Consider the following 16008-nt stretch of genomic DNA (forward strand, 5'->3'; position numbering starts at 1 on the left):
TGTGAGGGGTTGGGATGGAATTCTCAGAGAAGCTGGAAGTGTGCAAGGAAAGGCTGGAGAAGAGAAGCTCCAGGGAGCCACTTCCAGAGTCTAAAGGGACTCCAGGAGAGCTGCAGAGGGATTTGGGATAAAGGATGGAGGGACAGGACACAGGGAATGGCTTCCCACTGCCAGAGGGCGGAGGATTGGATGGGATATTGGGAAGGAATTGAGGGAGTGGGATGGAATTCCCAGAGAAGCCGTGGCTGCCCCTGGATCCCTGGAAGTGTCCAAGGCCAGCTCGGAGCACCCCGGCTTCGTGGGAGGTGTGGGGGTTCGAGGGGGTGGCACTGGATCCCTTCATCCCAAACCATTCCTGATGGGATTCCCTGGCTCTGGTAACTCTGGGAATGAGGGCTGGCAGTGAGTGAGCTCTGGTTTCTCCTGCAGACCGGCGGCCCCGGAGGCTTCGACTTGGCCGGATTGCTGAACAACCCCGGCTTCATGAGCATGGTAATTCCCAATCCCAGCCGGGATTCCTTGGCATGGAGCCTCTCCAGTGTCTCCCCAAATGGGTTTTCCCAATCCCTGGAGCTCTCTGGGAGTTGCAGTTGTTCCCTTCAGCTCCAAGGAAGTCCAGGGATTTCCTCCACAGGCTTTGCTGAGGCTGTGGAAGGGCCTGTTCTGCTCTGGGCTTGGGCTTTGCTCTTCTTTGCCTCCCTTTTTCCCCCCCCTTTTTCCCTCTTTTCTCCCCCCCTTTCCCCCTCCTTTCCTCCCCCTTTTGGGTTGGGCTTTGCTCTTCTTTTTTCCCTCCCCTTTTTTTCCCTCCCCTTTTTTTCCCTCCCCTTTTTTTTCCCTCCCCTTTTTTTCCCTCCCCTTTTTTTCCCTCCCCTTTTTTTTCCCTCCCCTTTTTTTCCCTCCCCTTTTTTTCCCTCCCCTTTTTTTCCCTCCCCTTTTTTTCCCTCCCCTTTTTTTCCCTCCCCTTTTTTCTTCCCCCCCTTTTTTCCCCCCTTTTTTCCCCCCCCTTTCTTTTCTCCCTTTCTTTTCCCCCTTTCTTTTCCCCCTTTCTTTTCCCCCTTTCTTTTCCCCCTTTTTTTCCCCCCCTTTTTTTCCCCCCCTTTCTTTTCCTCCTTTTTTTCCCCCCCTTTTTTTCCCCCCCTTTTTTTCCCCCCCTTTCTTTTCCCCCTTTTCTTTTCCCCCCTTTTCTTTTCCCCCTTTTCTTTTCCCCCTTTTCTTTTCCCCCTTTTCTTTTCCCCCTTTTCTTTTCCCCCTTTTCTTTTCCCCCTTTTCTTTTCCCCCTTTTCTTTTCCCCCTTTTCTCTTCCCCCCCTTTCTTTTCCCCCCCTTTCTTTTCCCCCCCTTTCTTTTCCCCCCCTTTCTTTTCCCCCCCTTTCTTTTCCCCCCCTTTCTTTTCCCCCCCTTTCTTTTCCCCCCCCTTTCTTTCCCCCCCCTTTCTTTTCCCCCCTTTCTTTCCCCCCCTTTCTTTTTTCCCCCCTTTTTTTTCCCTCTTTTCCTGGCTTTCCAAGCTTCCCCTGCCTTCCCTTTGGGGTTGATCCCACCCCGATCCCCGCTGCCTCACTCAGGTGTTGTTTTTATTCCCCACAGGCATCAAACCTCATGAACAACCCCCAAGTGCAACAGCTGTGAGTTGGATCCTGCTTTTATTCCCTCTTGGAATTGCTCATTCCAGTCTCTCTCTGTGTTTGGCCTTTCCTGGTGGGAGCAGGCAGGAATTTTGGGCCAGGAATGTGGAGGGGGGCTCAGAACCAGCCCAGTTCCCTGAGCTGGGGGTGGGGTTTGGGTGCTCTGGGCTGAGTTTTGGGCGGGATTTTAATAAAATGATTCCAGAGGGAAGTGGGATGGGATGGATCATAGCCCTGGAATTGGCTTTGCTGCGGTTTTATGGGATTTCAGCATTTCCCAGCTTGCTTGGAATGGGAATATTCCCATTCCTGGATGGTTCTGAGGATCAGTTCACAATATTTGGGGGAAAATGGATAAATTCATAAACCCAGCGAGACCCAGCCCATTCCTACTCATCCCTTTGAAGCACGGGAGGATGGAGAGACCCTCGGGAGCCCCAAAATCCAAGGATTTTGGGATGAGACCACTCGGCTCCCATTGGCTTCTCCCTGCTCCTGTGCCTGGTGCCAGCCTGGAATTCCCACCTGGATACAGCCCGAGGATGGGGCTGGGAGTCCTGGGCTGTTCCCCATGAGGGAATCCAGGGAATCCAGTCTTGGATGCAGAGCAGGGAACAAGCTGGTGTGAGGAAGGGCAGGGTTTTAATCCATAAATCCGGGAATCTGGGAATTGTGATGTTTTTATCATTATTTTTATTTCTTGTTCAGCCGAATTCCTTATTTGCAGCTGACCAAGGGAAAGCTGGTGCAGGGAATTCCATAATCCCTGGGATGGGAAGATGCTCCCATTCCCAAGTGGAAAACACTGGGGTTTTTAGGGATTTTTTTTTATTATTATTGTTTTCCCCCCAGTTCTGACACTTTTTTCCTCCCCCTCACAGAATGTCCGGGATGATTTCGGGAGGCCACAACGCCATGGGAGCAGCCGGGAGCAGCCCCTCCACCAACGACCTGGCCAGCCTGATCCAGGCGTGAGTGTGGGGACAGGGACGATCCTGGGGGACAATCCCGGGGAAAATCCGGGATCCAGGGCTGGGAAATGCCCGGGGTGAGGACAGGAGAGACAATCCTGGGGGGAAATCCGGGATCCAGGGCTGGGAAATGCCCGGGGTGGCACCAGAGAGACAATCCTGGGGGAAAATCCGGGATCCAGGGCTGGGAATGCCCCAGGGTGGGAATGGGGGACAATCCTGGAGCTGGGAATGTCCCTGAGTGGGGCCAGAGGCATAATTTGGGATCCAAGGCTGGGAAATGCCCAGGGTGGCACCAGAGAGACAATCCTGGGGGAAAATCCGGGATCTGGGGCTGGGAAATGCCCGGGGTGGCACCAGAGAGACAATCCCGAGGGAAAATCCGGGATCCAGGGCTGGGAAATGCCCAGGGTGAGGCCAGGAGAGACAATCCCGGGGGAAAATCTGGGATCCAGGGCTGGGAAATGCCCGGGGTGAGGCCAGGAGAGACAATCCCGGGGGGAAATCCGGGATCCAGGGCTGGGAATGTCCCAGGGTGGGAATGGAGGACAATCCTGGAGCTGGGAATGTCCCGGGGGACAGTCCTGGATCCAGGGCTGGGAATGACCCAGGGTGGCACCAGAGGGACAATCCCAGGGGACAGTCCTGGATACGGGGCTGGGAATGTCCCAGGGTGGGAATGGGGGACAATCCTGGAGCTGGGAATGTCCCAGGGTGTTGCCTGTGTCCCCTCTCCTGTGTCACCAGTGTCCCCTGTGGTTGGTTTCCCCTGTGTCACTCGTGTCCCCTCTCCTGTGTCACCAGTGTCCCCTGTCCTGTGTTCCCTGTCTTGTCACCAATGTCCCTTGTCCCCTGTGTCTCCTGTCTCTGTGTCACCGTGTCCCCTGTGTCACCAGTGTCACCTGACAGCTGGTGTCCCTGTGTCACCAGTGCCCCATGTCCCTGTGTCACCAGTGTCCCCAGTGTCTCCTGTGTCCCCGGTATCCAGTGTCCCCAGTGTCCCCAGTCCTGTGTCCCCAGTGTGTCTGGTCCTGTGTCTCTGTGTCACCAATGTTCCCTGTGTCACCTGTGTCCCCATCCCTGGTGTCCTTGTATCCTCAGTGTCCCCCGTCCTGTGTCCCTGATGTCCCCTGTGTCCTCTAGCCTGTGTTCAGTGCCCCCTGTCCCTGTATCCCCGGTGTCCCCCGTGTCCCTGGTGTCCCTATACCTCCCATGTCCCCACTGTCCCATATCTCCCTACTGTCCCTGGTGTCCCCGGTCTCAGCGGTGTCCCCATGTCTCCCCATGTGTCCCTGTGTCCTGTCCCATGTGTCCCCACTGTCCCCAGTGTCCCTGCTGTCCTCCATGTCCCCATGTGTCCCCATGTGTCCCTGCTGTCCCCGGTGTCCCCACTGTCCCTGCTGTCCCTGTGTGTCCCCATTGTCCCCTGTGTCCCTGCTGTCCCCCATGTCCCCATGTGTCCCTGGTGTCCCCCTGTGTCCCCACTGTCCCTGTGTGTCCCCTGTGTCCCTGCTGTCCCCCATGTCCCCCATGTCCTTGTGTCCCCCGTGTGTCCCCCGTGTGTCCCCCATGTGTCCCCTGTGTCCCTGCTGTCCCTGGTGTCCCCGGTCTCAGCGGTGTCCCCATGTGTCCCTGGTGTCCCCACTGTCCCCTGTGTGTCCCCATGTGTCCCCACTGTGCTGTGGGTCCCCGCTGTCCCCCATGTCCCCGCTGTCCCTGTGTGTCCCTGCTGTCCCCCGTGTCCCCATGTGTCCCTGCTGTCCCGTGTGTCCCGGTGTCCCCTATGTCCTCCGTTTCCCCGCTGTCCCCGTGTGTCCCCACTGTCCCCGTGTGTCCCCGTGTGTCCCCGCTGTCCCCCGTGTCCCCGTGTGTCCCTGCTGTCCCCGGTGTCCCCCTGTGTCCCCGCTGTCCCCCCCATGTCCCCGCTGTCCCCGGTGTCAGTGGTGTCCCCGTGTGTCCCCACTGTCCCCGTGTGTCCCCGCTGTCCCCCGTGTCCCCGTGTGTCCCTGCTGTCCCCCGTGTCCCCGTGTGTCCCCGCTGTCCCCGGTGTCCCCCTGTGTCTCCGCTGTCCCCCGTGTCCCTGTGTGTCCCCGCTGTCCCCGGTGTCCCCCTGTGTCCCCGCTGTCCCCCCCATGTCCCCGCTGTCCCCGGTGTCAGCGGTGTCCCCGTGTGTCCCCGCTGTCCCCCTGTGTCCCCCCTGTCCCTCCGGTGTCAGCGGTGTCCCCCTGTGTCCCTGGTGTCCCCGAGTGTCCCTGGTGTCCCCCCTGTGTCCCCGGTGTCCCTGGTGTCAGCGGTGTCCCCGTGTGTCCCCGCTGTCCCCCTGCGTCCCCGCTGTCCCCCCCGTGTCCCCGTGTGTCCCCGCTGTCCCCGGTGTCCCCGTGTGTCCCCGCTGTCCCCGGTGTCCCCCTGTGTCCCCGCTGTCCCCCCCGTGTCCCCGTGTGTCCCCGCTGTCCCCGGTGTCCCCGTGTGTCCCCGCTGTCCCCCTGTGTCCCCCCTGTCCCCCCGGTGTCAGCGGTGTCCCCCTGTGTCCCTGGTGTCCCCGAGTGTCCCTGGTGTCCCCCCTGTGTCCCCGCTGTCCCCGGTGTCAGCGGTGTCCCCGTGTGTCCCCAGGGGCCAGCAGTTTGCGCAGCAGATGCAGCAGCAGAACCCCGAGCTCATCGAGCAGCTCCGCAGCCAAATCCGGAGCCGGACCCCGAGCGCCAGCAACGAGGAGCAGCAGGAATGAGCCGGTGAGAGGCCGGGATTGCGGCCGGGAGCGCCCGCGGGGGGATTGGAGAGCACGGATTTATTACAGAAATTCCTTCGGGAATTTTTTTTTAAATTTTTTTTTTTTTAATTTTCCATTTTTTTAATTTAAAATTTTTTTAATTTCGATTTTTTAAATTAATTTTTTTAATTTCGATTTTTTAAATTAATTTTTTTTAATTTCAATTTTTTTAAATTTAAATTTTTTTATTTAAATTTTTTTTATTTTAATTTTTTAATTTTAAATTTTTAATTTAGATATTTTTTAATTGTAAATTTAAATTTAATTTTTTAATTATTTTAATTTTTTTAATTTGAAAATTTAAATTTTTTATTTTTTAATTTTTTAAATTTTAAATTTTTTAAATTTTAACTTTTTATTTTAATTTTTTTAATTTTAAATTTTTTAGTTCCTAAATTTTTTAATTTTAAATTTTTTATTTTTTATTTTTTTAATTTTAAAATTTTTTAATTTTTAAATTTTTTAATTCTATTTTTTAATTTTAATTTTTTTAATTTTAATTTTTTTAATTGTAATTTTTTTAATTTTTAAATTTTTTTTAATTTTTAAATTAAACCCAAAATTTTTTAAAATTAAATTTCATTGAAAACATGGAAATTTCATCCCAAAATTCTTAAAAATATGAATTGTTAAATTTTTATTCATTTGTCGAATTGTTAAATTTTTAAAAATATGAAACGGTGGAATTGTTAAATTTTTAAAATATTATTTCAAACATCCAATTAAAAACGTTATTTAATGTCGTGGTTGCAAATGTTAAATTAAATGTTAATTCAAAATATCTTGGAGTGATAAAAAAATGCCAAAGGGTCAAACGTTATTAAAAATTTAAAGAATTTGAAGAGAATTTATTCAAAATCTTGAAAAAAAAAATTAAAAGTGAGAAATGGTGGAGTTGAAAAAGTTTAAAAAGGAATAAAAGTGCGAAATGGTGCAGCTTTATTCTGAATGAAAAGAAAATATTCCTTCAAAATGCGAGGTGGTCAAGGCATGAAGTGATTTTTAAAATGCATTAAAGATGCAAAATGGTTCAACTTTGAATAAATTATTTTTCAATGGCTTAAAAATGCTGAATGCTCAGACTATTAAAAATAAAGAAAAAGGATTCACATTCGAAATGGTTCCGTTTGATTCCCAATTAAATGATGTTAACGATGCTCAATGGGTAAAGGTGATTGAAAATTAAAAAATCTTTCAAATTCCGAAGGGTTAAAGGATGAAAAATGGGAAAAAATTGAAAAAGGATTCAAAATACTCAAAAATTTCAAAAATGATTCCAAATGCTGAACGGTCAAACTTCATTAAAATCTTTAAATTCAACTTTATTGAAATTACTAAAAATCCTCAATTTATTACAAATTAAAAAAAAAAAATCATGAAAGCGATTTTTGGCCATTCTTTTGTACCAAAACTTCATTCAAATGAGGTTTTGAATTTAATTTCTTTTCAATTTTTAAAGTTAAATTGAAGTGGTTTAAATTGAAATGTCAATGATGAAGTGATTTAAATGTAAATATTTTAAATTAAAATGATGATGCTTAAAAAAAAATTAATTTAAATTTTTATGTTTAAATTAAAATGACAAAACTCTTTTTTAAAACCTCAAATATTTTAAAATAAAGTGAAACTTTTTTAAAATTTAAATGAAAATATCTTAAATTTAATTTAAAATGATGAAACTTTTTAAATTTAAGTATTTTAAATTAAAATGAAACTTTTAAAAAATTTTAAATTAAAATATTTTAAATTTAAATTGACAAAACTCCTTTTTTAAAACTCAAATCTTAAAATAAAATGATGAAACTTTTAAAAATTTAAATTAAAATATTTTAAATTAAAATCAAAATGATGAAAACTTTTTAAAATTTAGATTAAAATTTCTTAAATTTAATGTAAAATGATGAAACTTTTTTATTTAAGTTAAAATGTTTTTAATTTAATTTTAAATGATGAAACTTTAATTTAAATTAAAATATTTTAAATTTAAATCAAAATGACAAAACTATTTTTAAAAAAATTTAAATTAAAATATTTTAAATTTAAATCAAAATGACAAAACTATTAAAAAAAATTCAAATTAAAAGATTTTAGATTTAAATTAAAATGATGAAACTTTTTTGTTTAAATTAAAATATTTTAAATTGACGGAACTATTTCTTTAAAAAAAATTTAAACTAAAATATTTTAAATTTAAATCAAATGATGAAACGCTTTATTAAAAAAATTTAAATTAAAATATTTTAAATTTACATCAAATGATGAAACTCTTTATTTAAAAAAAATAAATTAAAATATTTTAATTTAAATCAAAATGATGAAACTATTTTAAAAAATTAAATTAAAATATTTTAAATTTAAATCAAAATGGCAAAACTTTTTTAAAAAAATTCAAATTAAAAGATTTTAAATTTAAATCAAAATGATGAAACTTTCTTGTTTAAATTAAAATATTTTAAATTGACGAAACTATTTCTTTAAAAAAATTTAAATTAAAATATTTTAAATTTAAATCAAATGATGAAACGCTTTATTAAAAAAAAATTTTAATTAAAATATTTTAAATTTAAATCAAAATGACAAAACTCTTTATTTAAAAAAAATTTAAATTAAAATATTTTAAATTTAAATGAAATGATGAAACACTTTATTAAAAAAATTTAAATTAAAATATTTTAAATTTAAATCAAACGATGAAATGCTTTATTAAAAAAATTAAATTAAAATATTTTAAATTTAAATCAAAATGACAAAACTATTTTAAAAAATTCAAATTAAAATATTTTAAATTTAAATCAAATGATGAAACACTTTATTTAAAAAAATTCAATTAAAATATTTTAAATTTAAATCAAAATGGCGAAACTCTTTTTTAAAAAAAATTCAAATGAAAAGATTTTAAATTGAAATCAAACGATGAAACTCCCTTGTTTTCCCAGCTGAATTCCCTGTTTTTCCTCTCTCCCTGTCTCCGCAGCCCCTGGGAATTCTGCTGGTTGCTTTTCCAACTGGAAGCCTCGTGCGTGTTGCCATTTCTTGAGTTGGAAGTGTCCAAGAAGGGGGGAAAAAAAGAAACAGAATGGAAAAAAAACACAAAAAAAAAACCAAAACCCAAAACAATTCCCAAATCCTTTCCGTGCCCTGCATGTCACCGACAGATTCCCGATTTTCCAGCCCTGCTCCTCCCGTTTTTTCCACCTTTCCCAGGTTTTTTTGTTGGGATTTTTGTGGTTTTCTCCTGGAAGCCCCAGCAGAGCCGAGCACAGAACTTTCCCCCAGCTCTGCCAGGACTCTGCTCTGAAATTCCCACGGGATTTTTCCCCCGGGGAATTTTTTATTCCCAGATTTTTTGGGGGTTTTTTTGGAGGATTTCACAGGAATCCTTCTGGGGTTTTTTTTTCTTTTTTCCTCAATATTCCCCCCTGGGGAAGGGCCACTTCCAAGAAGTGTTGGAGTCCCCCCCACTTCATTCCCTTACCCTGCCCAACCCCTCCGGAAATCCCGGGATTTTCTACCCTCTGGGAATGGGGATTTTTGGTCCTTCAGCTGCCATCCAGCTCTGGGATTCCCGGGAATTTCGGTGCTTCCCTTCTCCGAGGTCAGCACAGGGGTGGGGAGGAGCTGGGACTGGACCCTCCCCACGCACCCCGAGACGTTTTTGGGGTTTTTCCTTCCCAGAAAATCCCAGGACAAACCCCCTGAGCTCTGGAAAAGTGGGAATTTTTTTCCCATGGAAGGCGAGCAGCGAGGAGGGAGCGAAGGTGTTTTTAGTGTGTTTAAAAGGAGTTTTTTCCTTGGTATTATTATTAATTATTATTATTAATTATTAATTTTTTTTTTTTTTTTTTTAAATCTTCCGTGCATGTCAGTGCTCAGCCTGGCTGGGGGAGGGGGTGGAGGATGCCAGGATGGAGCAGAGGGAATGCAAAATTCCCCTTTGGATCCGGCGGATTCGGGGAGGGAAAAACTCCTGGAGCCGCCTCAAATCCCAGCTCAGCTCCTGCGTGAGACCAGAGGCTTTTTTTTGGTTTCTTTTTGGTTTTTTGGGGTGCCTCCAACCTGATTTTAAAGCTGATTTTTGGCTGGGGGGGGGGGGGAGGGGAGGAGGAGGAGCCCCACTGGAGTGAGCAGGAACTTTTGGGAGATTGGAGAAAAAAAAAGGAAAAAAAAAAATCATGGAAAAAGAGAGAACAAAAGTGATTTTTTTTTTCTAAAATTTCTTTTTTTGTAAACGCTCCATGGAATAAACGTGGTTCATGTCACTCGTGAGGAATAAAACATTTGGACACTTTCGTTGTTATCCCTTCGTGCTCGGGTGATTTTCCAGAGGTTTCCGTGGGCTCAGGGCACTTTTTATCCCCCTTTTTCCCGTTTTTTTTTCGGCTTTCCCTGCGGGAATTCTCCTCCTGTGCCTTCCTCCAGCGCAGAAAGAGGAAAACTTTTCCTTTTCCCCACCATTTCTGCTTCCCTATATTCCCTTTAAGTTCTCTCCAGCTGTTTTTATGGAGCCTCACAAAAGGAATTTGGAGCTGGAGCACAGTACGGGAAGAAAATATTCGGGAATTATCCAAAAGGACCAAACCCATGGATGCATTTCCCTCTGTTTTCAACTCGGTTTGTGCTTTTTCCTTCCCTCTCACCCTCCTCGTTCTCTTCTGAGTCGTTCTTCTGGATTTCTCCACCTCTCCCGGCTGTGTTTTCCCATCCCTGAGCTCCCGGTGCGCTTTTCCAAGCGGGAATTTCTCCTGCCCTGCCTGCCTGGAGCTGCTCCTCGCTGCCAAAGGAACGAGCAGCCCCTGGATTTGGCTGCCCCTGAACTCCAAACAGCGCTGACAGCCTCCTTTTTCACTCTCCCTGCAATTCCCGACTCCTCTGGGACCTGATAGCACAAAAAAAAAGGGAATTTTATGGAATTTTGGGGAATTTTCAGGTTCGCCTCATCTCTCCCTGGAGCCTCCCGCAGCTGCCATTTGTGCAGTTGAACCACAAGGAGCTGCGAAGCGGCAGGAGCAGGGGCTGTCGGTGCGGGGGACGCTGTTCCAGGGCCGTTTTTTCCCATTCCTGGTGCTCCCGGTTCCCGGTGATCCCGGTCAGCACCGGACAGCGCAGCGCGGCCGGCGCTGCCCCGGAACGCAGCGCTGCGGGACGCGTTTCCCGCGGACCTCAATCGCCGCTTCCCCCGTGCTGGGCGTGAGCGGATTGATTGACAGCTGCCGCAGCCAATCAGAAATCGATGCTCCCGCCTTAGCCAATAGGAGGGCGCCGTGGGCGGGCGCGCGTGAGGCGGCCTGGCCGGGAGCGAGCGGGGCCGGCCGTGAGTGGACGGGGGGGGGCGGGGGGGGGGGGCGGTTACCGGGGTAACGGGGGGCGAAGGGGGGGGCCGGGGGTCGTGAGGGGATGGCGGGGCCGAGGAGGGGGCCCGGGGGTCACAGCGGGGCTGGGGGAGCCGGGGCTGCGGGGGGACAGGGGCAGGAGAGCGGGGCTGGGCCCCCTCCCTGTGTGAGGGACCCCAAGCTCATCTTGAGGGGTTGGGGCTGGGGCGCCTCTCGCTGTGAGGGGCTCAGGGCGGACCCCAACCTCCTGTGAGGCCCCTCTGTTTGTGAGGGGCTGGAGCTGGGCCCCCTCCCCACCTTGGAGGGCTCAGGGTGGACCCCGACCCCCTGTGAGGGTCTCCCCAGCTGAACACTCCGCACTTGAGCTGCTCACCCCCTCCCAGTAACTCTGAAACCCTTCCCCTCATCTCTGCTCCTTTTTGGGGTGCTCAGGGGTGCTGGTGGCCTGGGAGGAGCCCCCTCCTCGTCACCCCCTTTTAAAAGTGGCTGGGACCATCTCAAGCGGTTTCAGGGCTTGGAAGTGCCGGGTTTTAACAGAAAAACGGGGATCTAGGAGCTCACGGATCAGGAACTCCTTTGTTTTTCCTCACACAGAGCCCTGCCTGGTTTATATAATATTTTTCATCGCTTGGATGCTTCATTATGAGCCACTAAGCCGAGCAGGACCGGAGTTAATCCTTTGTTCCAGCAGTTTGCAGGCTGGGGACACAGCCCAGGTGTCGGTGCTGCTGCAGGAGGAGCAGGTGAGGAGAACCACCAGGAATTCCTGGCGCTTCCTTTCCCTCCGAGCTGCTCCCAGCCCCTCTCAGGGACGCTGGATGTGGCTGTCCCACCTGAACTCGGGAGGCTGAGGCTTTGGTGGGGGCTGGTTTGGGTTAAAAACGGGAAAGAAAGGGAAAAAACTGTGGTTAAAGGGTTTCTGGGGGGGAGCCAAAGGTGTTCCAGAGGTGTGAGGTCTGGAAAAGGAGGATTTTATCCTTTCCCTCTGCCCTGGCACAGGTGCCTGGTTGAAGATTTTGGACGTGTCCAGACCTGGAGTGAGTCAGTGTCACCTGATGGGTTCTGAATTCCTTTCTTTGTCCCTTGGAGAGGGACTTGTCACAGGGCCTGGGGTGACAGGAGAGGGGGAATGGCTTCCCAGTGCCAGAGGGCAGGGATAGGTGGGATACTGGGAAGGAATTCCTCCCTGTGACCTTGGGGAGGCCCTGGCAAGGATTTCCCAGTGGCTGCCTCATCGCTGGAAGTGTCCAAGGACCTTCAGGGAAGGGTGGTTTGCAGTGACCACAACAATCCCAGGGCTTTAAAATCCCTTTTGAATACAGTTCAGCTTTTCCCTGGAAAAATCTCGGTGTTCTTCCCATCTCCAGGGAGCTCCTTTCCCTGAGGCCTGTCCAGGCTGTCACCCACTGATGTCCCGGCTCTGAGCACATCCAGAGGGGCCCCTCCAGGGCCTGGAATCCTCGGCAGGATGAGGATTGTGGTGGCCAAGGTGCTGTGTCTGCTGGGAATCTGTGTCCTGGTGCTGGCCGGGGCCCTGCTCCCCGTCAGGGTCATCGAGGCCGACTACGAGAAGGCTCAGCGTTCCCGGAAAGTCCTGGCCCTCTGGAATTCCTTCGGAGGAGGCGTCTTCCTGGCCACCTGCTTCAACGCCCTCCTGCCCGCTGTGAGAGGGAAGGTGAGTGCTGATTAATTCCTGTGTGAGGGACGCCTGAGCCTGCAGGATCCCAGCCCTCATTCCTTGTGGGAATGGGGTGTGTCCTGCTGGAGTGGCCTCTGGAGCTCCCTGGAACATCTCTGCTGTGGCCGGTGCCTCATGAGGGGGAGCTGTGCCCAGCTCCTGTTGCTCTCTGTGGAACAAGGGGAGGTTTTTGGGGTACAGAGGAGGCTGTGGGGTGGGAGGATCCAAACTCGCCGTGTTTGGAACAGCAAGGCAGAGAGGTTCCCTGCCCCCTGCCAAGGCCGGTATCCGAGGGTGTGGCAGCATCATGGACTCAGTGTCCATGTGGGAATGTCTCCCTTCAGAGGGATAAAGGGGATGGCTTCCCTGTGCATCTCTTGCTCCCTTCCAGCTCGATGAGGTCCTCAGGCAAGGCAACGTGACCACGGACTACCCGGTGGCCGAGACCATCATGATGGTCGGCTTCTTCCTGACGGTCTTCGTGGACCAGCTCTTCCTGACCTTCCAGAAGGAAAAACCCTCCTTCATCGACCTGGAGACCTTCAACGCCGGCTCGGACGTGGGCAGCGACTCGGAGTACGAGAGTCCCTTCATCGCCTCGTCCCGCGGGCGCGCCCTGTACGGGGAGCACGGAGCCCATTCCCACAGCCTCAACATCCCAGAACTGTCCCGCTGTGGCCCCCGGCGCCTGCTGGGGCTGGTGTTTGCCCTGTGCACTCACTCCATCTTCGAGGGCCTGGCCCTGGGCTTGCAGGAGGACGGCGGCAGAGTGGTCAGCTTGTTCCTGGGAGTGGCCGTGCACGAGACGCTGGTGGCCGTAGCCTTGGGCATCAGCATGGCCAAGGCCTCGCTGCCGCTGAGGGACGCGGCCAAGCTGGCGGTGGCCGTGTGCCTGATGATCCCGCTGGGAATTGGCATCGGGATGGGCATCGAGAGCAGCCAGAACGCCGCCGGCAGCATCGCGTCGCTGCTGCTGCAGGGCATCGCCGGCGGCACCTTCCTCTTCATCACCTTCTTCGAGATCCTGGCCAAGGAGCTGGAGGACAAGAGCCACCGGCTGCTCAAGGTGCTGTGCCTGGTGCTGGGCTACGCCGCGCTGGCCGGGCTGGTGCTCATCCCGTGGTGAGCCGGGAGCCTCGGGAAGCAAAGGGAGCAAAACCTCACCTCTCCCCTCCCACTGGCACCGGGAGGAGCCGCCCCTTCCACCGCCGCGGGCAGCTGGAGCAGCCCTGCCCGGGAGGTGTTTCCACGATTACCTGAAAGAGGAGAATCTCCTCTCGTGTGCTCAGAGGGAGATGAGTGAGGAATATCCCGAGGGATTGTCCCTGCCCGAGGGGCTGCAGGGATTAGCGGACACAAACATTAAGGATCTGGGTAAACGCTGCTTTTTGAGTGTGAGTGGCTTCCTGCACTGCCCACAGCCCACTCTCCCTCCTTCCCCTCGCCCACGCTCCGGAACGGGCCGGGAGCCTGCTCCGGAGGCTCCGAGGAGGTGAGAAACAAACAGGAAAGGAGGCAGAGCAGGTGGGAGCAGGGATTGCTGGGCTGCACTAAGCTGCTTTCGCTGGCTTAGTTGGGAGCAAAACCTGGTTGTAAGAGCTGCCAAAAATAACATCCCTGTTGGGACTCCGGCCTTCCGGGGCCCCACTCCCTCCGGCACAGCTTCCAGTGCTCCATCTGGGGCTCGGGGAGCTCGGCTTTCCCAGGGATTCATGGAAGAAATGAGGCCGGGCCCCTCTACCCTGCTTCCTCCTCAGCATTGGATCCATAGGCTGAGCACTCCCTAAGGAAAACCTCCAGCAGCGTGGTTTGGAAATCAGAGGATGAAGCCCAGGATGGTTGGGGTTGGGAGGGACCTTAAAACCCATCCAGTGGCACCCCCTGCCATGGGCAGGGACACCTTCCAGTAGCCCAGGGTGCTCCAAGCCGTGTCCAACCTGGCCTTGGACACTTCCAGGGATGGAGGGAGCAGATCCTCACATTATCCAGAGCCTGGGATCCATGAGCTTGCAGGAAACGGGCAGTAACCATTTCCAGCACGGATATTTTGGGGCAAACCCTTGCGTTTTCAGTGCTCTGCAGTCAGAGGGGTTGAGTAGTTCCCATCAGGGGCTGCTCCAAGGCTTTTCCAGGTTTCCAAAGGAATGAAATCACCTCCCTTGAGGAGAGTGGAGGTGGTGGAAAGGCTGCTGAGAGCCACAAGCAGATCGCAATGGCTGCAGAGCGGGGCCCCCGGGAAGCTCCGTGTGCTGCTGATCCCGTTGGATTTGCCCTTCGGAGCAAGGAGCCGGGATCAGAGGCTGGAGCCGGGATCAGAGGCTGGAGCTGGGAATGTGCTCCCCCCCCAGCCGTGTGACACAGCCTGGCTCAGGCAGGGGCTGTATTTTAATTACCCAGAGCCTTCACTCCTGCAGCAGCTTCCGCCGGGCTCCTGGAAGCGCTGATGGAATCATAAGGATGGCGCAGTGCCGGCAGCGGGAAGGAGGCTCGGAGCCTCCGCGGTGGCCCAGCTGCAGCATATGGAGGCAGCTGAGCATCATCTGACAGATCCTGGGGCTCGTTAGTTTAATTGCTGCAACATCCCCGAGTCAATTAATCTTCCTTTGAAAACCTGGAGTGGAGGGGGGGGTGTGGAGGGAGGTTATTTTGGGCCTGGCATGACACAAACCAGCAGGATGAGGAGAACGTGATTTGCCTCGGCGTGGTAAAGCCTCGGGGCTCTTTCACCTCTCCTGAGGGGTGACCTCGCGCCTGGGGGGGTTCTCTGTGCTGCGGGGGACGAGGAGGGAGAGGTGACACCGTGCTGAGTGTCCCTTGCTGGGCTGTCGCCTCCGTTTCACACCCTCCTCCTGCTGGAGTTTGGGATCGGGGGAAGGGGGGGCTGTGAAGTGCCGGGGGTGCTGAGCTCCCCCATCCTCATCCCGCCGCCCTGGAGGAGTTCATCCACAGGATCATCCCGTGCTCCAGGATGGAGGAGGAGGCCCTGCTGCTCCCAATAAATTCCCTGCCCTTCTCCCCTCGCTGTCACTCGCTTTTTTTTTTTTTTTCCCCCCATGTCCACCATGGCTGCTCCACGTCCGGCTCACGCGGCGGCCGCACGTGCCCGGCCCCGGCGTGGGCTGAGCCCCTCCTGGGCAGCCAAACCCCTCCGGCCGGACCCCCTCCCAGAGCCCTGCTGAGCTCGGGGGAGGGGGAACAGGACCCCCCAGCACGCCCCGCTCGGCAGCGCCGTGATTCAGCCCTGCGTGAGCGGCCGCCCCGTTGCGTCAGGCCCGGCGGGGAGCTGCGGCTCAATGGAACGAGGAGGAGCCGCAGGAAAAGGATCAAGGAAAACTCATTCATTCCCTCTAACGAGGAGTATCCGGCCGGCTCCGAGCGCGCCACGGGGGGGGCTGAGGTTGCCACCCCCCGGGCCTTGTAACCTCACGGGGCGGCCCGAGGTCCCCGTGCCCCCCGCCCTCGCTGGGACGCGGTGCCAGCGCGTGGGTGCCACCGTGGCCCGGTGCCCGCCGGCTGCTATTAATAGAGGCTGCGGATTTTAATTGCTGCCACTCGCGAGTGGGGTGGGGGGGAGGCAGGAGCAGACCCCGGCTGTGACAGAGACCGTCGGATCCCCCGGGGGCAGCGGTCACCTCCAGTGC

General features: G+C 51.0%; 2 protein-coding genes across 3 annotated transcripts in view; both read left to right on the forward strand.

Moving 5' to 3' along the window:
- SGTA (small glutamine rich tetratricopeptide repeat co-chaperone alpha) overlaps nt 1-9656 on the forward strand; it is a 15490-nt gene extending 5834 nt beyond the window's left edge. The window contains 5 exon segments of the mRNA XM_048288277.1: nt 430-492; nt 1584-1621; nt 2503-2592; nt 5203-5321; nt 8334-9656. Coding sequence (XP_048144234.1) covers nt 430-492; nt 1584-1621; nt 2503-2592; nt 5203-5317 — 306 coding nt within the window. The 3' untranslated portion in view covers nt 5318-5321; nt 8334-9656.
- A 908-nt stretch (nt 9657-10564) lies between these two features.
- On the forward strand, nt 10565-15382 carry SLC39A3 (solute carrier family 39 member 3). 2 transcript variants are annotated; one of them, XM_048288275.1, is made up of 4 exons: nt 10565-10670; nt 11284-11432; nt 12057-12364; nt 12759-15382. In XM_048288275.1, exons 3-4 carry the CDS (start codon nt 12158-12160, stop codon nt 13491-13493), a joined length of 942 nt encoding a protein of 313 aa, XP_048144232.1. In that variant the 5' UTR covers nt 10565-10670; nt 11284-11432; nt 12057-12157; the 3' UTR covers nt 13494-15382. The 2 variants fall into 2 exon arrangements, with proteins under 2 accessions (XP_048144232.1, XP_048144233.1); XM_048288276.1 differs by lacking the exon at nt 10565-10670 and having other exon boundaries at nt 10870-11432.
- The last annotated feature ends 626 nt before the right edge of the window (nt 15383-16008 follow it).

This window comes from Corvus hawaiiensis, chromosome 28 (genome assembly GCF_020740725.1).
Source record: "Corvus hawaiiensis isolate bCorHaw1 chromosome 28, bCorHaw1.pri.cur, whole genome shotgun sequence".
Lineage (NCBI taxonomy): Eukaryota > Metazoa > Chordata > Aves > Passeriformes > Corvidae > Corvus > Corvus hawaiiensis.

Bases quoted from the DNA above. Each gene is read 5' to 3' on its own strand.
- SLC39A3 (XM_048288275.1), top strand. From the start codon at position 12,158: ATGAGGATTGTGGTGGCCAAGGTGCTGTGTCTGCTGGGAATCTGTGTC. The intron at 12,365-12,758 runs GTGAGTGCTGAT...GCTCCCTTCCAG, and splicing joins TGCCCGCTGTGAGAGGGAAG to CTCGATGAGGTCCTCAGGCA.